Source organism: Microtus ochrogaster, chromosome 4, assembly GCF_000317375.1.
Source record: "Microtus ochrogaster isolate Prairie Vole_2 chromosome 4, MicOch1.0, whole genome shotgun sequence".
In the NCBI taxonomy this organism is placed as follows: domain Eukaryota; kingdom Metazoa; phylum Chordata; class Mammalia; order Rodentia; family Cricetidae; genus Microtus; species Microtus ochrogaster.
This window is the reverse complement of record NC_022011.1, coordinates 13,946,011-13,971,332: the sequence shown is the minus strand read 5'-3', so window position 1 is coordinate 13,971,332 and position 25,322 is coordinate 13,946,011. Positions and strand designations below refer to the sequence as shown.

The window sequence follows — 25,322 nt, the reverse complement described above, 5'->3', positions numbered from 1 at the left end:
GGGGCTGATCCTCCAGCTCCCAGCTACCTCACTGTCCTAGTTCCTGTTCTGTGGTCGTGAAGAGACAGCACGACCAAGGCAACCCTTACAAACAAAAGCATTTAACTGGGAGCTTGCTTACAGGTTTATAGCGTTAGTCCATGATGATCACGGCAGGAAGCAAACAGGCACAGCGCTGGAGCAGAAGCTGAGAGTTTCCATCCTGATATGCGGGCAGCAGATAGAGGGACCGAGACATTGGGCTTGGCATGGGCTTTGGAAACCTCAAAGTGAGTCATTAGTGACACACCTCCTCCAACAAGGCCACCTCTCCTAAGCCTTCTAATCCTTCTCAGACAGTTCACCAGCTGGGGATTAACACAAATACATGAACCTGTGGAGGCCAAACTCATCCAAACCACCAAACTCACTCTCCGTTATAGTCAGGAGATGGACTCAGCTCTTAGTCACACCAAAGCCAAACCTCCTGCCACCTGAGCCTTCCAGCCTGTCAATGACTGGCCCTCCCCCTCTCTGTGACAGCCTCCTGTGGCTTCAGGAGTCCAATGGGGGAGGGGGGGATGTGGTTTGATCACAAGCTTTGTACCTTGTGGCTAGTCCCCTTTATCAGGCCTGTAGGGAATTTTGGTCTTAAACAATAGGCTCCCTCTCAGAGACATGGCCAGCCACAACTCACCGAGACTTGGAAATAGTAAACCAGAGCTGGTGTTCATTGCTGAGCCCTCCCTCAGGAGCAGTCAGTATCTCACCAGAACTCCTGACTGGTATTTCACGAACCCTGAGCTTGTCCTATAGATAGGTCTGCCAGTTGTCTTTCTCCACGGTCATCTGGCTTACCTTTATTGGAGGCTTCTGTTTCTGCTCCACAGCCCCTTGCTGCTAGTTCCTCTCACTGGCTCCCTTTTGCTTGGTTTGTCTTTTGACAAGGTCTCTTTGGGTAGACCAGGTTGACCTTGAACTCTCAATCTTCCTGTTTCAACCTCTTAAATACTAGGTGTATACAGGTATATGCCACCTAGCCAGACTTGTGGCTTTTCATTTGCTTGGAGTTATTGTTTGTTTTGAGACAAGGTATCACAAACCCAGCTGGCCTCAATAGTAGCTGAGGCTGGCCTTGAACTCCTGATGCTTCTCTTCCACCTCCTGAGTGCTGCGTGGGGTTCCAGGTGGCCATCATCATACCTGGTCCCGACTCCTAGTTTTGAAAATGAATCCACAACCCAGGAACATCTGTCTAAACACTTTAATTAAAATTCACGGCACTACAAAAGCCGGCGTGTACAGAAAGTATTCTTGTTTACTGAGAAAACAGCTTAGACTAGTTCCGGTGGCTGGGCACAGTTTGATAACGAAATTTTAAACAGCTTCTTCGTTTTAATTCTATTTAAAATATTTGTGTAGTTAAAAATAAAAGCTGGCGTGCGATTCATTATCTACCAAAACACAAGACACGCTGAGGAGATTGAAAGAGAGATTCAACAGTCACTCATACTCGTTCCGTTCTGACTTCGGGATTAGGGCGATCTCTGAGCTGTGTCATTCACGCCTCAGAGGCCAGCCAGTCCAATTTAATTTGGAGATTAATGCCTGTCTCCAGCTCAGCTTATCTAATATCTGGGTTCTGCGAGAATGTTATCCTGAATGAGATAGCTCGGTGAAATGAAGACCCTGGCAATCTCATTTCAGAATTAGTGTTCTTTCCAGGAACCCCAAGAACCTCTTGCTTTCTGTAATAAGCAGACTATTTTCGGGGACCAGCATCTAAAAGAGTAGGTGCAGCCACAGAAAACAGATTCCTTATGAAGCAGGATCTCACAGTGGCAGGTCAGAAAACAATTTGCCGTCTACTAAAGGGCGGCATGTTTACCTTAGAGGAACATCTGAAATACCTGTTGCGGGTGAAAGCATTTACTAAGCTTGGGCTTTAGATTCTAGGGGGCAGATATGGGAATAATACATGAGGATACTAGGGCTAAAAAAATATGACTAGACTTCAAACTTACCCCACTTAAAAACAGTAAGGTGTGCCCATGAGATTAGATCTGTGGGGGAGTCTTTCTTTCGGTTTTGAGGATCAAACCCAGGGACTCATACAGGCCAGACAAGCGCTCTACAGTAAGGCCAACCCCATTCTGTACAAGATGGTTTTATTACTGTTAGTCTTGTGTGTGTGTGCGTGTGTGTGTGCGTGTGTGTGTGCCACAGTGCATATGTGAAGGTCAGAAGACAACTTTGTGGGGCTGATTCTTTTCACCTTTGCATGGGTTTCAGAGACTCAGGTCGCCAAGCATGCCCAGTGGTGTGGCAAGGGCCTTCATTCACTGAGCCCTCTCAATGTCCTGCAATGTTATTCTTAATAATGTGAGATTGGAAGCAACCCAAATGCTCGCTGATGAACAGTAGACAAAATGTCACCACACATCTGAACAAGGGACTATGCCGCCGTCGCCAATGGACCAGTGCATTTTCCCTTATTCCCTTCTTGGCATATTGTATTGTCATGAAGCCTGGCTGACTTCAAACTTGTGATTCTCCTGCCTCAGCATCTAGTGCTCCACAATGTCCAGCTACAAGGATGCTCTCTGTGTGCTGACAGAGAACCACTAGGTTTTTTCGTAGTTTTTACTTGGTGCTCGAGAGTGGTCAGGGAGGATGGGTGCCAGGAATAGCACAGAGAACTTTTAATGTCATCGCCTTCTAAAATAAGCAAAACTTTAAAGGGTGAGATAAAAATGCCAACCGTTACCTGCAGTGTACAGAGCGCCTGGATCGCCTGCTCTGCCATCACCGAGACTCCTGTGTTTGCAGGAACTTGGAACTCCTAAGCTGTTGTGCTATTGGTTTGTTTTGAGGCAGATTCTCACTATGTAACCCTGGTTGACTTTGATCCAAGGATCCTCCTGCCTCAGCTTCCCCAGTTCTGGGTTCCCATTCCAGCTCTTCCCCATCACTTAAACCAAGGGTGGGTTCTGGTGGGGACCCTGCCTTATCATCAACCCTTGATTTTTCTAGTAGAGCACCCCGTGATGTTGGAGCCCTCTTCTATTCCCTCCTAAAAACTTTTAAAAGTGCAAGGCAGGTTTCTTCTTGAAAATAACAACTGTGGGAGGGGGCGGGGTGCTCCACCCATAGTAGGAGTGCAAGACTCCTCACCAACGTTTGAGGGTTTCCACGAGACTGTCCAGGCAGGCAGTTCCAACGCCAGGCGTGCACCCGGGGATGGGGATCATGGATCATGGGGCACTACATGTGCCTCATTCTGCTTCTTCCTTCTTCTCCTCCAGCATCTCCACCGACAGCGTCTGCTCCTCAGGATCCGGGCCTGGGCTCACGCGGATCCTCACTGAGGGCTCCGGGGGATCTGGGGGCTGCGAGGGCCTAGCTGCCACCTCCTCCGTGCCACCCTCCGGCTTCCCCTGGGCCGGCGGTGGAGAGCGTGGGGCTGGAGGCTCCGGGGGCTCCTGAGGCTCTGGGGGCTCCTGGGGCTTCTTGGGTTCTGGCTGTTCCTGGGGCGCAGGTTGGTCCGCAGCTCGGGAGCCCTCCTCTCCCCCAGCTTCCTGTGAGCTCTTGGCCTGAAACCCAGAGAGTGTGATAGGTGAGGTGAAGCCTTCTCCTCCAAAGGAGCATAAAGGGATCTTACAAGCCAATTAGCCCCCGCCTTCTAGGACTTCCAAAGGACAATGGCACACTGGAGGTGAGAGCTAGTGTCCTAGCAGGGCAGCGGCTGGGTCGTGTGAAAGAAACAATGTAGCGTTGGCAAGTTGAGTTTGAGGATGAGAGGCCAGCATATTTAGGGGGTAAGTCTTGGGGATTTGTTTAATTTTGAGACAGTGTCTCCATATGTAGCCCTGGTTGACCTTAAATTGTGGAGCACAAGTTGGTCTCGAACTCAGGGTCCTTCTTCCTCAGCCTATGGGATGCTAAGACTACAGGTATGAGCTACCATGCCCAGCTTTTAGGATAATTTAGACTATTATGGGCTGGAAGCCTGTATTAAGTTGTGCGGTCAAGTACAGATCCATCCCCCCAACTTATTTGGGGAGTTGATAACCATGAGGAATGGCCTTGTCAAAGCTGAGCCATCCTGACACCCACTCCTCCTCCTCTTCTGGTTTTTCAAGATAGGGTTTGTCTGTGTGACCCTGGCTATCCTGAATCTCACTCTGTAGACCAGGCCGGCCTCCAGTTCAGAGATCTCCCTGCCTCTGCCTCCTGAATGCTGGGATTAAGGGTATGTGCCACCACTGCCTGGCTACACACACACTGTTTTTCTTAGTAATGGATGGTAAGTGAGAAAAACTTGGAGCACATAGGTAAAGCTGAGTGAGCAGGAGAACCTGTGGCCTGGCCATCTTTCTAGAAGGTTCCAAAGGTCACAACCCTTACAGGAAGAATGGAGTGGGGTATCAGAAAAATGAGGCTGAGGTGACTCTGTGTTCAGAGGCTTGGTGGGCAGCTGTAGTTCTAACCTGTGCTTCCCCCATGGGTGTTGTTGGCCATCAATAAGTAATGGGGAAAATTTAAAAAATCCCTGCATTCTCACCTGCTTGCTCTTTCACCCTAGTTCTGCAAGGAAGGCAATGGGAGAGGGAACAATCTAGAAGATCCTCAACTGACCAAGACCCAAGGGAGAGTAGTCGGTGTGCTCATGTGGAGTAGAGACCCTTGAGGTTTGCACAGAATATAGGTGTTAAAGAAGCGGGGGAGGGGGCGTCAGGATGCTTCTAGAATCAGAAGCAGCTCTGGAGGCCTGCTGCTGCTGCTTCCATGCTTCTTTGTTACCCGCTACGCATGTTCTACCCTACGTGTGCACCCTAAGTTCTCAGGACACCCCACCCTGGGCAGGGTGTTCAGATGCAACTTCTGAAGCCGAGAGATACAAACAGGAAGGGGAGGATCATGGGAAGGCTGGTCACATGCTCTGCGGTGTTCAAATGTTTGGCAGAAGAAACCGCGGCTTCACCTCTACAGTCCCATGTGGCCACCATGAGTCCTCAGAGTCTCGGGGGGTGCAGGGCTCTTTCCAGGAGTGACGGAGCCTCTGGGCTTGTTTACTAAAGAGCTCCTTCACTGCTGGTCTGCTCCGGCTTTCTAAATCTCACAGGATGCTTTTGTCAGAACACTCATGCAACAGGAGCAGAAACCCATCTTAGCTGAAGTCTTTTGCTGTCTGAGAGAGTTTTTGAGTTCACATCCACTCAACCCCAAAACAGCAGCCAGCACAAAAGACCCCACTGTGCAGCCTCAACCTTGACCAACACAATAATCACATTTTTCCTCTGTCTGGGGCTATTGGTAGGCCATGGCCTGGAATCCCAGGTGGCTTTGATGTCAAATGAACCCTGAATGGGTCACCTGACTCACATCCCTGGATTGAAGCTGAGTTCACTGGGCTTCTCTGTTAGCCACACAGACTACTAGTACTTCTAGGCTGTTATGAGGAGTTCAAAGAGGTCTCCTTGGCTTCAGTCACAGAAAAAGACCCGTGAGCTAATTTTAATATCCCTTTAGGGTCATAGGAGTAGAAGCCATGGGATTATATTTTTCTTTCCAAATCATTTCAATGGTCACAGACACTGTATTAATAGAACATCACTGTCCCCTGGGGAGAGATGTTCCCAGCCTATATCCACTCCTCCTGCCAACCCCAATGCCTTTCCCCAAAGAAGCCTCTCACGACTTCCAGTCCAGGAGTAGGCAGCTGTGGGACACACACTGTCCTGGCCCCACCGGCAATGGTTCAGAAATTGGCTTGTGTCCCAGCACTGACCAGTGACAATGAGTCCTGGGGAGTTTGGCTTTGCTCTTGGGGGAAGATGTACTTCCTGGCAGGATTGCTACATGAAGGGATGTGGAATCATCCAATAAGGAAAGAGAGACGGCAGACAGAAAGACTAGTCTTGCAACTTGAGATTCAGCCATATTCAAATTTGCCAATTATTAAGCCCTCTCTCACTTTCCTATCCTGTCAACATAATGTCTTACTTAGGGGTTGTTTGAGGCAAGGCTTCATAATGTAGCTCATTATGGGGGAAGCACAGGTTAGAACTTGAAATTATGTAGCCCAGGCTAGCCTAGAATTCATAGCAATCCCGCCATCAGCTTCTCACCCATGTGGGCTGCGACCCAGGTTTCTCAACCTGGCTTGAACCTGCTTCTGTCACCTGCGACCAGACAAAGTCTGCTGCTGTAAAGGAGACAGAAAGTCCCGACGCTGGATTGGAGTTTGGGAGGAGCTCTTGGAGGTCCTCGACCTTCTCCCCAAACAAGCCTGCTAAGTGGGAAGAGCCAGGTCCCAACCGTGTTACCTGTTCCAGCAGCTGCTGCTGCCGCGCGGCTGCCTCCAATGCTGCCAGTTCCTTGAGCCTGGCTCTCAGGTGGGCAAGCTTGCCACCCTTGGCGCCCCTGCCGCCCATCTTTCCTGCTGCAGCGAGGGCGGCATTGAAGAGTTTCGGGGTGCCCGCACGTGGGGGCAGGATAAGTACACTCTTCTCCTCCTTGGGCTTGTTGTTGTTTCTCAGCATGCGCCTGAAAGAGAGACACACCCACTTTCATCCAAAGCACAGTGGGGAGGAGCCCATCTATGCCTGGGTAGAACCCTACAATGCCCCTACATGGTGGCAGTGGTCATAGTGTTGGTGCTGCCATTGGCTGGTGGTTTCAGGGTACTTTGCTGGGGCAAGCACAGTGCTGAGTGCTTACGCACAGATGGGATGATTAGAACTGCCATAAGAGGTGGGGCTTATTGTCTGTGCCATAGGGAAGGGAACACTGGAACCCAGAGAGGTTGGTTACCTTGCTTGAGGTCACACTGGATAGACTGAAAGGCACAGCTATAGTTCAGATATGGTTTGAGGGCATCTCGAAGGGTTCATAGGCATATGGTGATATTGGGGGAGGGGGGGAAGCACGGAACCTTCCAGAGTCAGGGCCTGTTGTCTTTAGTCTTTAGTAATTTAGTTCTCCTGGGACCCTGGCTAGTTCTCACAAAAGGGGTTGTTATGAAAGCCATCCTGGCCCCCTCTTGATTTTATCTGGAAAAGGTTGGGGTTACTGAACCCCTGAAAACTGAAGAAACTGAGGCTGAGAATAAGGGCAGGGAGCGACCTGCTCCAGGTCACCAGGAAGTGGCAGAGGCAGAACCAGACGCAGGATCGGATGTGACCCAGCACCCTGTTTCTTTGAATAAAGATAGAATTTTCCATCAAACAGAGAATGCATCCTTTACTAGGAATTTTTCAAGCTATGAATATGTGATTAACAGCCTGGCTCAAGAACGCATGCATTTTGTGCTCAATCTAGTGGGCGAGCCAGCTAATCAGAAAATTCATTCATCAGGCTTCCAGCGCAACTTGTTTGTTTTCTGTTTGTCCGTTTGTTTTTAGATGAGGCCACTGCCGGCTGCTTAGCTAATCAGAGCCAGCGGGCTTGAAGTGTGTGCGGTGTTATTAATGGACCGAGATTTGCATTTCCTCTCTGGGTTTCCCCAGGAGACACAAGCATGATCATCCATCAGAGGCCTTGGAAGCAGGCTCTCTAGCAGCCTGGGCGCTGTCACCTAGGTCACGTGAGTCCATAATTCATACGTGACAGGCAGCAGGAAGGCTCCGTTTGATGCTGAGATGAGAAAGAGCAGTGGAGGGGACAGGGGCTCTGAGTCAGTGTGGATAGATGTGCCCACGTGAATGGAATTCTCTGCAGTCCAGGCCTCTGCTCTGGAAAGGGCATGAGGCAGGAGAGTGAGGACTGGTACAAATACCCATAAATAACAGATGTCACTGGGAGCGCAGCTCTGAAGAGGAGCTGGGGTTCCTCTGTGTGTCTGTGTGTCTCTGTCTCTCTCTATTCGACCACATATCCCCACCCATCGTTCTTCCTCACCATGGATACAAAGACTCAGGTCAGGCAAACATGGACTGAAACCTTTGAAACCAAGAGCCAAAACAAGCTTTTCCTCCTTTTGAGCTGATCTTCTCAGGGACAGAGTGCCACCTTGTTTGACACCAGCTAGAGAACACCCTGGGCAACAGAGTCTGCAGCCACCCAATGCAGGTCTGTGAGTGACCCCGTGAGCGACCAACCATCTGCTCTGATGTCCATAATGGTATTACAGCGGTATGAGAGAAGCTACTCCCCCCAGTCATTACTCAAAACCCAAAAAGAAAAAAGAAAGAGGGATTCTGTACCTGGCCTTCTTCCGGAGCAACTTCTGAGATTCAGGGTAATGCACCAAAATTTCATTCAAGTCCTTCTTGTCCAGAATGAAGAGGTTGGTGAACCCATGGGCCACCACATTGGCCGTGCGCCGGTTCCCGCCCCCCACGGCCAGCAAGCTGGAATAGAAAAGGGAGGGGAATGAGACCATTCGGAGGCTGCGGTTTTAGAGAGATTGTCTTAGGTTTCTGTTGATGTTGTTTTGTTTTGAGGCAGGATCTCACTATGTACATCTGGCTGTCCTGGAACTCGCTCTGTAGATCAGGCTGCCCTTGAACTCACAGAGATCCTCCTGCCTCTGCTTCCTCAGTGCTGGGACTAAAGGAGTATGTCATCACATCTGGCATCATTTAGGTTTTGAAATAGAATTTTTCTCTTCTTCTGGCTGATTTTCTATCAGCATACCCAGTATATGGGACTACAGGCGTATGCCACCCAGTGGCTTGGGTTTTGATTGCATTTATTTAACTCTGCAGTGCCCCATCTCCTTCAGGGTCTGCCATGGTGGGGGACACCCCCCAACCTTTGCCCAGGGTACATGTGACCCCCCACCATCACTGACCTGATCTCTCCAAACACCGATCCGGCTTTGAGTGTCACCAGCACGGCTTTCCCATCTGGACCGCCCAGCACCTGCACCTGCCCCGCCTGGATGATGTACATCTCGCGGCCAATCTCCCCCTGGAACAGAGGAGAGTGGAGTCCCACACCTCATGGCTGCCCCAGCCCTGCACCACCAACGAACTGAGGGGATGGTCTGAAATTGCTTCATAGATATACCAACTCATCACTATTTAAGAAAAAAATCAATGTACTGTGTATGTGCAAATACACATGGAAATATTCATATTAATAAAAACAGGTATGGGGGTTCACAAGGAAGCCAAGTAGTTCTCCATAGCAATGAGTACCCTTCAGGTTCAGATCTTCTTTCGATTTTATTTTTACTTCATCATTTTGAGAAAGGGTTTTACAATAAAGCTCTGGCTGGCATGGAACTTGAAGCACAGACCTGATTGGTTTTGAACTTGCAGCAATCCTCCTGCCTCTGTCTTTGGGATTATAGGCATGAGACACCACATGGTGTGATGTGGAGAAGGGGGTAGCTTCACTCCTGGCCCCCATCTTTTCTTTTGAATGTTGGGTATGACGCTATTCTGCAGCTCCCACTTGTACGACCCCATGACCCACAACCCAGTGAGAACCTATGGCCAGTGGCCCAGGAGCTTGGTCAGTTGGGTAGGAATGATAATTAGCGGTCAGGAGGCCCACAGGCCCCAGGACATCTTCTAAGTTAATGCTGGTGGGCATTTTCCACACAAGTGAACCTGCTATTGTAAGATTATGCTCTACCAAGATTGAAATGCAAGGTCGAACCAGTGGTGGGATTTGAATCCAGACAGCCTGATCCAGAGTGCACAGTCGCTATGGTTACTCTGTCCCCAGACCCAAGCTCTGTCTGCTGAAATTCCCAGCACATCCCAATAGGCCCTTATTTGGCAATAAGGCTGTTGCAGGTGTAATGCAATTAAGATAGCCTACTTGAGTAAGCTGGCCCTCATTCGATCAAACTGACATTCTCACAGAAAGCACATGTAAGTGAAGAGAGCCAAAGAGAAGATGAGCATCTTGCTACCTGAGGAAAAGGATCATTCATTTGTTCTGCCGGCCCTAACACACGGTAACCTGAATCCCAAACTAAATCGGAGGAATGAATGAATGAATGAATGAATGAATGAGGGAACAGATGAATGACCAAGGGAACGGATGAATGGATGGCTTCCTCTGGAGTCAATCAGAAACAGTAACCTGCCACACGTCTTCCAATCCTAGTGCCTTCCCAGACCCTGCCTGGGCGGCCCCTGTCAATCACAGCTGTCACTATCAAAGGGTGATGGTAACCCTAACCCGGCTGCAGTTCACTTTACCCCACAAATGCTCCTTGCAGCCTTACAAGGGATCGAAGTGTGGGGGTTCAAGCCCCAGCTTCTCAGAGAGTCACAGAGGAAGCAACAGCAGAGGGCGCCGCTCACACATGCTCCCCAACACCGGAGCCGCCTCTCACCTGCCACAAACTCTCAACAGTGGCAGCCATTGTGCCTACAGGCACATCTTAATCCAGTCTTCCCAGCCACATCATGAAAAAGGCACTAACGGTATCTATACTTCATCCATAAGAACAGGACTCAGAGAGGGTAGGCCGCCTGCCCAAAGCCGCACCGCCAGGAAGCGGCTCCAACATCGCAATCGCTCTATCATTCCCAAACTCCTCTCCGCCCCAAGGCTTTCAGTGCTCAATGTTCTGAAATTTGTCCTCTCTCTCCTTGGCTCTGCAATTCACTCCCAGAAACTTCACCACTGCCTCGCACACTGCTCGGCACACCTGTTCAACCTACGGATATAAACTGAACTCAGGGACGGCTCAGCAGGTAAAGGCGTTTGCTGTCAGTCTTGGTGAGCAGTTTGATCCCCAGAGCCCGCATGGTGGAAAGAGAGCAGCAAGCCCCTCAAGTTGTTCTCTGCCTTCCACATGCTCGCCGTTGCATATCCACGCCCCCAGCGAGAGAGCACAGGAGTTAGGCGCACTTACTGCTCTTCCAGGGGACGGCACAAATAAGTAAAAATAACATCCTTACAAGATTGGAGAAAAAAAAAAACAGTCAATAGCAACACACAGTTTTAATTCTAGCACTCAGGAGATAGACTTAGGAGGATTTCTATGATTCAAGACCAGCCTAGTCTACATAGTGAGTTCCAGGAACGCTAGAGTTATAGTGCTGGCGCACGCCTTTAATCCCAGCACTCGGGAGGCAGAGGCAGGTGGATCTCTGTGAGTTCGAGACTAGCCTGGTCTACAGAGCTAGTTCCAGGACAGGCTCCAAAACCACAGAGAAACCCTGTCTCGTAAAACCAAAAAAAAAAAAAAAAAGAAAGAAAGAAAGAAAGAAAGACCCAGTCTCAAAAATAATAAATAATAATTTTAACCCACCTGACAGGGGCTAGAGGCTCCCAAGTCTTCTTATCTTCACCCCATACACTCACCCAGACTTACGGACATCTCTGTACAAAAGACCGGAAACTTGCCCACCCTTGCCCCTGGTAACCTTGCTGACATCTTAGTGCCCTCGACAAGGAGCAGAAAGGGCTTTGCACTGTCAAGGGTCAGATTCTAACGTAGGTGTCTCCTAGGTAAAGGGAACCTGGGGTGGAGTGGTACCGAGTGGTAGGGCCCATGGCATCAGACAGGGCATCACCGGCCCCTTTAGGGACAGCCCCTACTCTCATGCTGACTCTTGCTGCTGCGGGAAGCGGGACCCAGAACTAGCCAATGTTCTGCTTCATCCAGGCGTTTGGAATTTGATGTGGAATCTTCCAGCATTTAAAGGTTAGGAATTAATTCCACTTAAATAAATTCATAAAACACCGCAGGGCTGTAAACTACCCGCTTTCCTGATGGGAAAATGGAGACCCTGGCAGCAGTTTTGTGGGTCAGAGTCCTCCTCCACCCGTTTTCTGCAAGGCGGGCTCCTCTGTGTGAAGCGAGCATTGGAAGCGCTTGGCAGAGCCCGGGCACCCTCTGCAGCAGATGCTGTCTGTTTAGGCTGCCAGTGCCCTCCACTTCCACAGTAGTTGGGCTGCTGCTGTGCGAGCAGACCCCCTCACAGGCCCTGCAGACGTCCCCCCTCCCACGCGCGGAAACAGCACCCACTCCCCACCCCCTCCCGCACGCACGCATGCGCAGCTCACCTTCTTGCACACATAGTCATTTGGCAGGTAGACAACCGAGCGAAGGCGCTTGAGCATGTCGAAGATCATCTGCCGGTCACAGCCCTGCCCAGACCAATGGGAAGGAGTTCATTAGAGGAAGGGAGGGGCTTTGTCCTCGGTCCCCCGGTGGGAGGGAGGGCACCTGTGAGGGTACCTGGAAGAGCGCCACTTTGCTGACAATGTCGTAGTTCACATCGATGGCCAAGTCCAGTCTCATCTTGTCTGGAAGCTGCACCATCAGCTCTGACTCATCTGGGAAGGAGACCCGGTCGGGGTCAGAGTTCAGGCCAGGTCTGGCCCCTCACACCACACACAACCACTTGAGGCCCTGCACTGGCTCGGCCCAACTCAGCTTCTCCCGTCACAGGGAGCCTCTTCAGGTTCTGAGCGTTCCCGGTTCTGAGTGTTCCCATCAGATATTGCATCCCTTCCTTTCCAAACTCCTACCCATCCTTCAAAACGAAGCACTAATGCCACTTCTTCCTGACTTTGAAGCGCCTACTCAGATTTTGTATCAGTATTCCCTATTCTGTAGAGCTTGTCAACCCCACTTTAATTTTTTTTACATTGTGTGTGTGTGTGTGTGTGTGTGTGTGCGCGCGCGCACATGTGCACTATAGCACAGCCATAGATGTCAGAGGACAACTGTGGAGGTCCTAGGGACTGAGCTGAGTCATTGTACTTGGCAGCAAGCCCCTCCCCTGGCTGAGCCATCTCAACGGCCCACCTATCACTCTATTCCTTCCGAGACAAGGTCTAGCTATGCGGTCCACCCTTGACGCAAACTTAAGATGCCCTCCTAAGTGTCGCGATCCGAGGCCCGTGCTGCCATGCCTGGCTCTACCCTTGATTGTGATCGCTTCCACCTTGGATGGACCTGCATCTCAAGGCAGATGAAGCGAGAGGAGAGTGGCCATCCAGAGGACAAGCACTGTAAGTCTTCCTGATCTTCACTGGCCTCGAGAGGTCCCTCCAATATCAGTGCTGGGGGTGCAACCAAGAGAGACCTCTCAGGACACAGAGGATAGTGGAAGAGTTGGCCAATCTGGGAATCAGGTGAAGGTTGGTGAGGGGAGGAGGTAGGGGGTATAGGGGCTTGGCCAGGCTTACCTAGCATGCCTTGTGAATGCCAGGTATACTCATACCAGGTCTTGACACGGTTCTGCACAGACCTGGGGATCTTGTAGAAGTTCATGTACTTCACCGTACTGTCCATGCAGCTGCGGTAGTAGGTCTGGCCTGCTGTGGCGGCTCCCACCACGTCTCTCATCTATAGCAAAGACAACAGTGAGGGGAGGTTAAGGAAGTGCTGGGTCCGAGCTACATAGGACACAGGTCGGGATATGTAACAGTAGATCGGGTACCTATGCTCGTAACTGCGTCAGGGATGGCCACACATAAAGCAGAGACCCTGGAAGTGGGGAGCAAGGCTGCAGACTTCTCTGGTCGTCTCAGGTCCCCAGCACAATACTGGGTTGGGATGTCCCACTGGGATAGGCTGATGGGATTATACAGACACTCTCCCCAGGGAGGAACACTGAGCCTCAAATATTATTTCTCAGAGCAGTACCTTTCCAAGTTTGCTTTGAGGACTTGATTTGTTGCCCCTGCCCTGACTAGAACACAAGTCACCCATCACATCAGAGACTCCATAGGGTTTTCTCACGGGGCACAGCCCAGGTCCTCCACCTTTGAGAAAGTCACGTAGCTACCTGGCTCACGGTACTCCCCAAAGGGACCAACATTCAAACAGTAAAACAGCTTGGGCAATCCTGGGACACAGACATCCTCCTGTCTCAAATGCTGTGGGCTTCTGGCTCAGCCCAAATCTTCCCGGTGCTCAATCCCCAAACCACAACACACAGGGAGGTTTCCATCTGGGAGGAGGGAGGCCACAGGTGGGTGGATGTGCGACCCCAGTTACCTGTCCAATCATCACAGAGAAAGCGAAGACACCTGTGAAATAATTCAGCAGCTGGAAGACAATTTCGAAGAGCGTCTGGGGGTCGGGCAGTCCTCCAATGGTGATGAGAGTTTTCACGGCCCAATAGTAGCATCGGATGTAACTAGTAAGAGATGAGAAAAAGGGACCTTGGGCAGTGCAGGAACTGCCCAGCTGCCTTGCCATCCTATACAGCCACAGGTACAAGAAAATGGCCCCACCTCCAGCAGCACCCTCAAATGCTATCACGTGTGGCTGAGGCTCTGGCCTGGCCATGCGAGAACATGTCACCCTGAAATGTGGACTTGGAACTGAGGTTCCAGCAGACACCTGGACACAGCTCTAGGCTGACTGCTTCCTGAAGCCAGCAAAGGGGAAGCCAGCAGGGCCAAGTAGGTTCCAGGAGACAGCAAGGAAGAGCTAGCAGGGTGACAGACTGGCCCTGGTGACTGTGTTTCATCAGTTTCCCGTCTTTTTCTTTGCTCTCCTCTGTGGTGTTGGCTCACAGAAAGTAAGAAGGACAACAAAACCAGAAGATACTGGGGCCCTCACATCTGAAGGGCTAGCTCCTACAGACCCAACCAGCTGCAATGGGAAACATTTGAGGGGAAAATGTGTCTGGCTGGGTTCAGAGCCCACTAACACACACGCATACACACATACACACACATACACAGACACACACAAAGTCCAGGCCTAGAGCAGTGGTTCTCAACCTTCCTAATGCTGTGATCATTTAATACAGCTCCTCATGTTATAGCGACCCCCAACCATAAAATTATTTACCTCGATATATTGTCATTGTAATTTTGCTACTTATGAATCATAATATAAATAATATGCAGGATATCTGATACGTGACCCCTGTGAAAGGGTCACTCAATCCCCAAAGGGTTTGCAACCCACAGGTTGAGAACCACTGCCCTAGAGCCACCTTCTAGGGTGAACCAATTTTCACTCCCTCCAGCTGGCCTCATCTTCCACAAAATGGGCACAGGAGGGGATCATTCTTCCCAGGCAACTGTGAGGATGAAGTGAACTGCTAGAGCAGTGACCAGGCCCTAAGTCAGCCATCAAGCCCCACACAGGGCCTGTGCCTGCCAGCACCTGTCATGAGGAACAGAGCAGATGGACCCACGTCTTCCAGACATTTCCTCCTTAGTGGAAGCATCCAACGTGCACTCATGCTGAGAGGGAGCCCAGGCGGCTGAAGCTGTGGCAGGCTGTGTGTGTGTTTGTGTGTATGTGCGTCTGCACGCACACCCATTCTGCCTCAGACTTCCTGGGAGGTCTTTGGCAGGGCTGCTTGTCACCAGTTGCCTGGACATCTGAGAACAACAGGCCAGTCTGCCCCGACAATACATGCCATACCAGTACTCGTCACCAGAGGGCGCATGAGCAGTTCAGTATCCTGTCCCCACCCCCACCACCATTGCTTCCCTATCAGCCATCTAGACGCCCAACTGTGGGGGAAATTGAGGGTTCATGCACCTAAGTAGTGAACCACAGAAGATGTAAGAGTGGTGACCTCAAAGTCCCCTAAATGTTTCTAGTTGGAGCAATCTTCCACAGACATGGTACATGCTGAGACAGAGCACAGTGGACTGCCATTGGCAGGCACTGGTTTGTCAAGGTTCCTTGCTCCAGCCTCCAGAAGTCCCCCAGGAAGTAGTGGCTAATTTTATAGTTATTGTAATCCCAGCCTCCGGCCTCCATCTTTGATGGCCCTTCCCCACCGTACCCGTTGAACCTTGACCCTTCTCCAGGGAGCATCAAGGCAGTCCCCCAAACCTTGATCTCTCCCCAAGAAAGGTCAAGACCACTCCCACAGGCTATTTAAACTGCTCCCCAGAAAATAAACATGTGGTTTTCCCTCTTCCTTCCCAGTGGTCATGCGTGGGCAGCTTTCTGTTTCCCACCACCTGAGAGCTCAGGTATCTAATTAAACCTGGATATCTTTTAATTTGGTCTGACTGAAATTATTTTGCATAGGTGGAGAGGCGCGGTTAGGAAATATTCCTAACAGTTATTGCTTGTGCTATTGAAAGTCTTGAAGAATTTTCTGTCGCTGCACTTTGTTCTTGTATCCAGGGTCCCTGGAGGACTTCCCCAGGAAAGAAAGCATGTCAGCAAGCAGACCTAGATCCCCGGTCCTTGGGAAGAAGGTTCCAGCGATTCCCTGACCTCTCCTTCCAGCTCGTCCCTTCTAGGGCTGCCAGTCTGGCTGCCACTGAGAAGGAGCTTCTTAGATTCCGCGCACAGACTCCTTTGAGAGCTGAAGGAAGGCCAGAAAACGACCTAGAACAGCAGACATAGTCACAGAATTTCACTTCCGTTTCCATGCTGGGCTGTTAGAATTTCTGACCCCTTTGGTGGCGTGCTGGCTTTTACAGCAGGGGCAGGCACAGCCCTGGCATTCGGGCCTCAGCCAGCCGCTCACACTCACTGATTTTGTTTTGTGTTTTGTTGGTCTTCACAAGACTCTGGGGTAGCAGGAAGCCAGTCAACATGGAACATCCTGAGACCCATTTCGGTGGTTTTGTCAACAGTCTGTTTTTCTTTTTCATTTTTTGTTTCTGTTTTTTAAGACAGGGTCTCGTTGGTAGCCCTGCTACTTGGCTACAGAGTGAACTCAAGGCCAACCTGGGTGACTTAGAGAGACTGTCTTAGAAACATCTACGTTATTTTCTACACAGAAGGCCTTGGGCTCTATCCCAGAACTTAAAACATCTATACATCATAAGGAAGCCATGAAGCCAGGGGCCAGAGATGCACCGACAATGCCCTGCTGTGGGTGTGGGATGCGTGCAGGGTTCGGAAGGTGCAGAGGAAGCAGGCTAGCATGCCACAGTCCAGTCAACAAGCTGTCACTCACGCTTAATCCAGCAATTATACGCAGAAGTGATAATTTTGTCATTGGGGTTAACCAAACACATTACTAAAATTAATTTCACCTCCTTTTATGTTTATAATGTGGCTACAAAAACACTTCAAGTTGTATATATGAGTCACATCACATCGTAATATTGTATGAGTTTGCAGAGCCTTGCTTTAGGCGGTAGGGAACCAGCTAAGGTTTGCTGCTTGCAGACCATTGTACTGGACACATATGTATGCATAGTGCTGCAGAGGAAACCCAGGACTACACAATCTTGTCACAGTTCTTCAGTTAGAAGATGCAGCAATTGCAGAGCACACCAGTGAGTTCATTCACTTTTTTTTTTCTTTGAGATACTGGAGTTTGAGTCTAGGGCCCAGTGCCTGAGGACTCTCCCACTGAGCTGTATCCTCAACCCAAATTCAGCATTTTGTACAAAAATAAATATCATGTTAAACATATGCATGGATTATCCAATATACCTCACATTTAGAAATGCTAAAGTCTGAAAAAAGTAGGTCACCCACGGGGAGGTAAAATAACACAATATCACATAGATCCTCTGGAGCCATGCTGCTTCCGCTAGCAGTCCTCTTTCATGGGTACTAATGGGTGTTTCTGTCTTTTTAATATAACAAATGACATTATGAGGAATATCTTTATCCGTGAGTCCTTGTGTCCCCCCCCCCCCCGAGTATTTTCTCACACTAAAGCCTGTGTGTTGTATTTGTCAACCCTACTGGACTTGGGGACGCTGAGATCTCTCTAGAATACCTCATGCCCAGACCTTCTCCTGGCACAGTTCCCGGGAGACCTTTGCTTAGGGAGATGATGGGAAAGGAGAACTTGGCCCTACAACCTTGGCCATGAGTGGCTCCTTGGGCACAAGGTTGTCTTGCCAACGCAATGCTTGTGACTGTAGAGGCCCCACGGGATGCCCTGGGGGAAGTCTGGCTCACCTGTTCCCCACGCCGTCATAAACCCAGTGAGTTGAACCGATGCCCTGGAAGGCCGATGCCCAGTAGTAAAGACATGAGTTGAGGTGTAAGCTGTACAGCAGGTAGGCAGTGGTCCTGATGACCCTGCAGAGGGAGAGAGTGTGACACAGCCAGGGAGGTGACAGCTTGCCCCGGGGACATGAACTAGAGCTCAGTTCCCCCACAGCCCACCTTCTAGGTTTCCCTGCTGGAGCCACACAACCCTGCCAGTCACTCGGGCAGACACCCTCTCTCTCCTCTGCTGCGTCCCTTTAATTCTAAAGTGGAGCTAACTGAGTCAACACACCACTGAGTCAATTCGGGTTTTTCTTTGTGGACAGGGTTGGAATTAAACCCAGGGCATTTGATTGGAGCCTTGTTGGAATGCAAGGCTGGGAAAGCTGAGGGGTCAAAGGGGAAATATGACCTGAGGAGCAGCAGAGAGGAGACCAGTGTGTACAGAGAAATGGCAATGAGCTACGTACTCCTTGAAATAGGAACAACAGACCTTGCTCCCAGGTATGGACTACCTGATTCTGGGCTCTACCTTAAACATCTATGTTGTGCCCACTGTGTTCTTACAATGGTCCCTTCTGTTAGAGCTAGGGTGGGGATTCAGGTCCTTGGACTGACACAGAAATGCTGACTTGTGACTTGAGCCAACCTGTGAGTGGTCTTGTCACAGTGGATGGGGGGGTGGTGGTAAATAAGACATTCCTGGATCTTATCAAACAAACAGAACAAATATTCTTCCAGAGAAGAAGTTGGGCCAAGAAGAGGTCATGAGGCCTGAGTGGGGGCTTGGGTGTGTGTGTGTGTGTGTGTGTGTGTAGGTAGGCACACGTGCTGACATGCATATGTGCGCATGCACGCATGGAGAACTCTCACCTGTAAACGTAGGCTTTGCTGAGGATGGCTTCCAAGCGGTTATTAAACTCGAAGAAGGCCATGTACTAGAAGGGAGAAGGAGGTGTCAGGGTAGCCCTGTGTCTACTTGGTAACCGGTGTTGTCATGGTCCCCCTGTTAGTAATTCTCCCTGCTTACTGTCTTTGGGAAAGAACACCAGTATCATGTAAGGGAAGAGTAAATTTAATTGGGTGGCTAGAAAAGTCCGTTTAGGGGATCCTGAGTGCCCTGAATGGCCATCTGTCCTGACCACATTCACATGGCCGATCCTCCTAGGATCCTGGGTCCAGCCAGTGAGTGTCAGAATAAAACTAGAGAATGACACCAAGTGCTGATAAAAAATGGGCGCCTTGCATTCAAGTCCCTCCTTGGCACGCCCTTCCTCCTGTTACCCTGAGCAAGTCACCCAGCCCTTCCAAGGGCCAATTTCCCCACCCTCTGAATGGAGTCCATTATAAAGCAGAAGACCCTCCTTTGAGAAGCTCTGTAGGGATGGAGCTGGAGCTAGATTGCCTACATTCAAATTCAGACTCCACTCCTGCCTAGCTGTGTGACATTGGGCAAGTTCCTTAGCTTCTCTGTGCCCCTTAAGATGGTAAGAACAGCCAGGCGGTGGTGGCGCACACCTTTAATCCCAGCACTGGGAGGTAGAGGCAGGTGGATCTCTGTGAGTTTGAGGACAGACAGCTTGGTCTACAGAGCGAGTTCCAGGATAGACTTCAAAGCTATACAGAGAAATCCTGTCTCGAAAAACCAAAATAAAATAAAATATAAATAAATAAATAAATATGCTAAGAACAATATTCAAGTCATGGAATTGAAGAACTAGAATTAGTAAAGTCTTTGGGTCAGAGATGAACAAGAGTTTCCCAGAGACACCAGCAATTATAACAAGCTTCTTATTCTTACTAAGGCATGCTCGGAGGGCATTCACCTCCCTAACGTCTCCTCTTGGGGACACCTTCCTTTCCCCAAGTGGCAGTGCCCATGCCAAGCACAGAGGAACCGAAGGCCTCGGGGACCTGCCAGTCTTACCTTCAAGCAGCGGGGCAGGCGAAGGAGGGGGTTCACTCCGAGTTTCAAGTAGAGGAAGTCCAAGGGCAGGAGGCAGAGCACGTCCATCTGAAATCCCAATGGGGCACCGCAGGGAATGAGGCACAGAACCTCGGGGGGGGGGAAGGGGGTTGAGGAACATGCCTCTATCTGCCAGAGAAGGGTCAGAATGCTCAGGACAGCCTCAGATGAAAGGGCACAAGGCCTCCCACGAGCCCATGCCTTTGTGGCTTCATAGACCATGGCATCCATCTCCAGTGCAGCTCTGTTACTGACCAAGGTAAGGGACCCTGTGCTGCTGAATTGGAAGTGGAAACACAGACGTGGAAAGGTGTTTTGTGAGGGCCACCCAGCCTGGGCTGTCTCAGGAGGCTTATTGCCCAGTGGGCAATCCCATGGGAGATGGGACTAGCCTCCCTTTATGTGCCAGGAACTACATGGCACAGACCCCCAAATACCCAGGTCCTCAGAGACCCAGCGACTATCACTCATTCCCCAACCCTCCAGGTACACACCTTAAACCGGCGAGACTTCAGATAGTTATTACGCATCTCCTTTTTGTCTGTCTGGAAGAAGACAGTGATGGGGAAATGGTGTTAGATTAAGTTCTGACCAGAGAGAGCCTGGATGCCACCTAGGCATACGCATCCACGCTGCCCGGAAGGACTTGTGATCGCAGGTGGGTGGCTACCATAGGAACAAGCTGTACTGAAGTCACCAGCCAGCCTCCGATCTCATGGATGGAGGAAGGTGGGGACTCTCAGCTCCTCCCAGGACAACTAGACTAGCGGGGACTCTCAGCTCCTCCCAGGACGACTAGCCACTTGATCTGTGAAGAGCTGGCAACTCTCTGATGGGGGCTAGGGAGGAGTCTGGACAACGACTCCTCGATTGTTACCAACAGTTTCATTTCTGGCATATGCTGTCTCGGAGTATCACGGGCTCCTAGATTTTGGATTCATGTTACACTTTAATTCATGCTGCCTGTTGTTAACAATAGCGGTTGTGGCCTGTGAAGCAGCTATTGGCCTAGCATCCCTTACTATGACACCCAACACATATGATACAATGTCCAAGACCTTAACTCTTACATTTTATTTTACCAACTGTTAAGCTACCCCCTTACACGGAACTCAAAAACCCCATACAGCTTAATAAATAGCTTCATAACACTATTGATTTTCTTCTTTTCTTTATCAAATGATTCTTTTTGCTAAATGATCTCTTTTTCTTCGTGTGTGTGTGTGTGTGTGTGTGTGTGTGTGTGTGTGTGCAGGTGTGTGCACTGGATCCCCTCTAGCTACCCAATGTGTGTGCCGGAACTGAACTTGGGTCCTCTAGAAGACCAACAAGTGTTTCTAACTACTGAGCCATCTCTCCAGAGACCTTGACTCATTTTGTTTTGAAACAAAGTCTCCCTCTGTAGAGCAAGCTGGCCTCAGACTTACAAAGATCCTCCCTGCCTCTGTCTCCTGGGTGCCAGGATTATAGGTGTGTGCCTGGCTCCCTCATAATTCTTATCGATATAATGAAAGTGGCCAAAACCTTTTCCTAATATGTTTTTGCCTCCTTGTCAGCCCCCTTCTATATGTTAGTGGCCTGACTTCTTCCATTGATGTTTACAATCAGTCACTATCCCTTATCAAAGGAAACTCTAATTCAGAAGAGGCCACTTGGAAGCTTTTTGAAAAAGCCCCAGCTTTGCTATACTGTGGACTTTTTTTTTTTTTTTTTAACTTTGCAATGGTGGTGAAGATGGACCCCGGGGCCTCGGGAGCTAGGCAAGTACCGCTGAGCTACACACCCAGCCCTTGGTGTGGAGTTTTAGAAAACGACTTGCTCACAGGGATGCCTGCCTCTCTTTTCCTTTCCTTTCTCTTATCCCTTCCCACCATCCCAAGCCGCTATGTTTTTAAGACAGGGTTTTGCCAGGCAGTGGTGGCACAAGCCTTTAATTCCAGCACTTGGGAGGCAGAGGCAGATGGATCTCTGAGCTCAAGGCGAGCCTGGTCTACAGAGAGAGTTCCAGGATAACCAGAGCTACACAGAGATACCCTGTCTCAAACAAACACAACAACAACAAAAAGACAAGTTTTGACTGCACAGCCTGGTGTAGCTTCAAACTCAGCTCTACCGGCCTCAACCTCCTGAGTCCTAGGCATGGGTCACACCAGCAGGGTCGCAGTCAGGGCTTTGGTTTCCTCTCAGTAAGGGGCCAGCTCAGGCTGTTCCCTATAGCAGCTCATCACCGTGCCCTCAGCAGGAGGCACTCAGCTCCTGAGCCCCACACTCTGCATGTGACGTCTAGTTTTGTAACAATACTTGCATCATAGGGAAGCTGTTACCATCGCGTTCATGGATGATGCTGCTGAAGCTCAGATAGGACTTCAGCTAGAATATGAAGCAGGTGCACCAGCCCCAGATGCTTATTCTCTGGACCACTTCTTTAACTCTATCAGGTGGTCCAGAACACAGTTCATCCCTGGATGGCATCTAATGTGTAATGTGAACACATGCAAGTGGTCCAGAACCAACACACACAGCCGTGAGCAGCTGCTGCAGGGTTTCCTTGTCATTCTTTCTATCACCTGCCACAGCATCAAAGGTCAGTCCCCCGAAGGCCCCAGCCACCTCCTCCCCTGTCCTGTGACTCACAATGATGTCCCCGCCTTTGACGAACTGCAGGCGCATCTGGAACACAGTGATGTCCAGGAGGTAGATGAGATCACACAGGTAATCCATCACCAGCCAGAAGTGGATGTTATCCGGCCGCTGGTACGGGAAGGCCCATCTCACGGGGATCAGCCAGCAGTTCCAGTTCCAGGCCAGCACCACGAAGAACAGCCACAAGATGTACATGAGGTCTGAGGGGTGACAGGGATGGGCTTGAAGGCCAGCAAGACAGGACGCTTCCCCCGGGCTCCTGCATGTGGCTTTCACTCCGCAGAAGATAGACAGACAGATGGGCAGATGGGTAGATGAGTGGATGAGGGGATAGGTGGGCATGGAGGTCACTGATGGGCCCTGAAAGGTCACAGTCTTCTGATGAGGGGGCATGGTGGCGTTATTGGATAACAGACAGATAAGTGGAAACCCCTTTGGCTTTCCCTCTTTCAGAATTTTTTTATTATGTCCATTTATTTATGGAGGGGCATAAGGGTACCACAGAGCACTTTGGAGGTCAGAAGCCAACTCTCTGGAGTTGGTTCTTTCCTTTCACCATGTGTGTCCTGGGGATGGAACTTACGTTGTAAGTCCTGGCTGGCATATTTACCCACGGAGCTACCTCACCAGTCCATGGACAGTTTTTTTTTTTAAAAGATTTATTATGTATACAATGTTCTGTCTGCATGAATGCCTGTCAGTCAGGAGAGGGTGCCAGATCTCAATACAGATGGTTGTGAGCCACCATGTGGTTGCTGGGAATTGAACTCAGGACCTCTGGGATGAGCAAGCAGTGCTCTCAACCACTGAGCCATCTCTCCAGACCCCCCCCCCCATGGACAGTTTTTGACAATGAATTTTCTGTTTTAGGAATTCCAGAGCAGTAAATGACACACGGAGAATGGACAGACAGATGGACACAGATGTGGGCGGACACCTGGGCAGACTAGAGATGACTTGGTATCTTAGAACCCAGTAGACACCAAGGGCTGGGGTCCTACCCCTGGGTGGCTTGCTGTTTAACTAAGATATTCCTCCCTGGCACCTGCCTTGGTCTTTTCAAAGTCACAAGAAATCACCAGCTGAGAAGGCAAGGGGCTCCAGCGTAAACTGTAAAGTGTGGTGCACATGGGGTGGGTGCTGGGCTGGAGGACTATGGTCTGGGCTTACAGAGAGGATCATGGGAATCTACTCCAGACTAGGATGAACTCCACCTTGCCCCTGCTCTGAGCAGGCGTGGCCAGCTTAGAATGAAGTCTTGGCAAGGTCAAGGTGAGGAATCTAATTGGCTACTTCTCAGGTAGTTCATTCCTTTGTGCCTCAGCTTCTTCGTCTGTAAAATGGGTGTGATCTATGTTCCTAGCCCAGGGACTTGTGTTAAAGAATTGGGCAAGGATATGTGGAATCATTTTGGAAAGTGTGAGGAATTGTGACCCCCTCCGAGGGCACTCACTGGTCAGCGGGTCGATGCTCTGGGGGAACCGGTACATCTTCCAGGGCCTGCGCTTGAACTTGCAGCAGAGCATGTCGCAATAGTGTTCCTCCTCTGCTGCCTCCGCCTCCGCGGACTTCTGTGCCGGGGCCGGCTCTGGGGCCTTCTTGGCTGGGGCTGTGGGATGACACTAGTGACCATCTGACCCCGCCCTGAGGCTTTGTGGAGGATATGAGGGGAAGGGTCCCACCCACAGAGCTGGAACACGTCCAAACACACAACTCGCTCATCAATTCTGAGTGCAGAAGCCAATACATTCCTTGGGAGCGAACTCCATGGCTCCCTCTTCCACAGTCCCTGGCAGCTCTTCCTACACCCCGACCAGGAGGTACTCCTTGAGAGCACACTTCGTCTCTCAGTGCGTGTGTGCATGTGTGCGTGAGTACGTGCGTGCGTGCACACACATGTGCATCTGTCTGTCTATGTCTGTATGTCAGTGGACTCCTTGCTTCCTTTGATGGGCAGGGCATTTTGTGCCAATGCTTCCATCTTCCTTACTCAGAATGCTGAAGGATTCAACCAACTTGGGGACCTGTGAATTCAGACTTCTCAGAGTAGGACTCAGCTCCATTATCTGCCTGAGATTCAGCCTCGCGTGGGTCTGTGATGCTGCACCTTGGCCCTTAGGGGTCCAACATGGCTGTGTTTCTAGTGTTAAGAGTGTGAAGTCGGTCTCTGATAATCTGGCTTGGGCATTTGAGTCCCAGTGTACAACCCTTGTCAGAAAAACCTAGAAAATATCCCTGACAAAAAGCTTGTAGTATAGGGGCACACACCTTTAATCCCAGTGCTTGGGAGGCAGATGCAGGTGGATCTCAGTGAGTTCAAGACCAGCCTGGTCTATAAAGTGAGTTAGAGGCCAGCCAGGGCTACACAGTGAGATTCTATTTAAAAAAGAAAAAGAAAAACATGTTTGAGTTCAATTCTTGTAAATTTTCTTTCTCTGTCTGTGTTTCTGTGTCTGATAGTATCTCACTATATAGTTCAGGCTAGCCCCAAACTTGTGATCCTCCAGCCTCAGACTCCCAAGTGCTAGGGATTCCAGACATTTATCACCTTGTTGGACAACTCCTTAAAGGAAGGAGACGTTAGACCAGCACGCTGGCTCACACCTGTAACTCCAGCATGTAGGAGGGTTGCCGTGAGTTCCCAGTCAACCTGGGACTACTGGGTGAGTTCCATGCCAGCTGGGGCTATAGAATGAGATCTGGTCTCAAAAAAGAAAAAATGAACTATTCAGTTGGCCCCAGCAAGGCATCTATGTCTCTGAACATAAAGACAGCCTGCTGCTGGGTGGCGGTGGCACATACCTTTGGTCCCTGCACTTAGGAGGCAGAGGCAGTAGGATCTCTGAGTTTGAGACCAGCCTGGTCTACAGGATGAGTTCCAGGACAGCCAGGCCGAGAGAGAGAGAGAGAGAGAGAGAG

At 50.2% G+C, this 25,322-nt stretch overlaps 1 protein-coding gene across 1 annotated transcript in view; it reads right to left on the bottom strand.

Annotated features, from left to right (window-relative positions):
* Window positions 1–1,238: 1,238 nt before the first annotated feature.
* The window catches only part of LOC101980391 (cyclic nucleotide-gated cation channel beta-1), a 35,160-nt gene continuing 11,076 nt past the window's right edge, over window positions 1,239–25,322 (bottom strand). The window contains exons 6-19 of the mRNA XM_026790154.1: window positions 23,857–24,012; window positions 22,395–22,603; window positions 20,255–20,305; window positions 19,722–19,808; window positions 18,668–18,732; window positions 17,762–17,884; window positions 13,907–14,048; window positions 13,093–13,252; window positions 12,137–12,234; window positions 11,962–12,045; window positions 8,777–8,895; window positions 8,187–8,333; window positions 6,309–6,528; window positions 1,239–3,572 (exon numbers count right to left, since the gene is read on the bottom strand). Of these exons, the coding sequence (XP_026645955.1) occupies window positions 3,255–3,572; window positions 6,309–6,528; window positions 8,187–8,333; window positions 8,777–8,895; window positions 11,962–12,045; window positions 12,137–12,234; window positions 13,093–13,252; window positions 13,907–14,048; window positions 17,762–17,884; window positions 18,668–18,732; window positions 19,722–19,808; window positions 20,255–20,305; window positions 22,395–22,603; window positions 23,857–24,012 (1,979 nt within the window). The 3' untranslated portion in view covers window positions 1,239–3,254. The remainder of the gene's footprint in view (window positions 3,573–6,308; window positions 6,529–8,186; window positions 8,334–8,776; window positions 8,896–11,961; window positions 12,046–12,136; window positions 12,235–13,092; window positions 13,253–13,906; window positions 14,049–17,761; window positions 17,885–18,667; window positions 18,733–19,721; window positions 19,809–20,254; window positions 20,306–22,394; window positions 22,604–23,856; window positions 24,013–25,322) is intronic.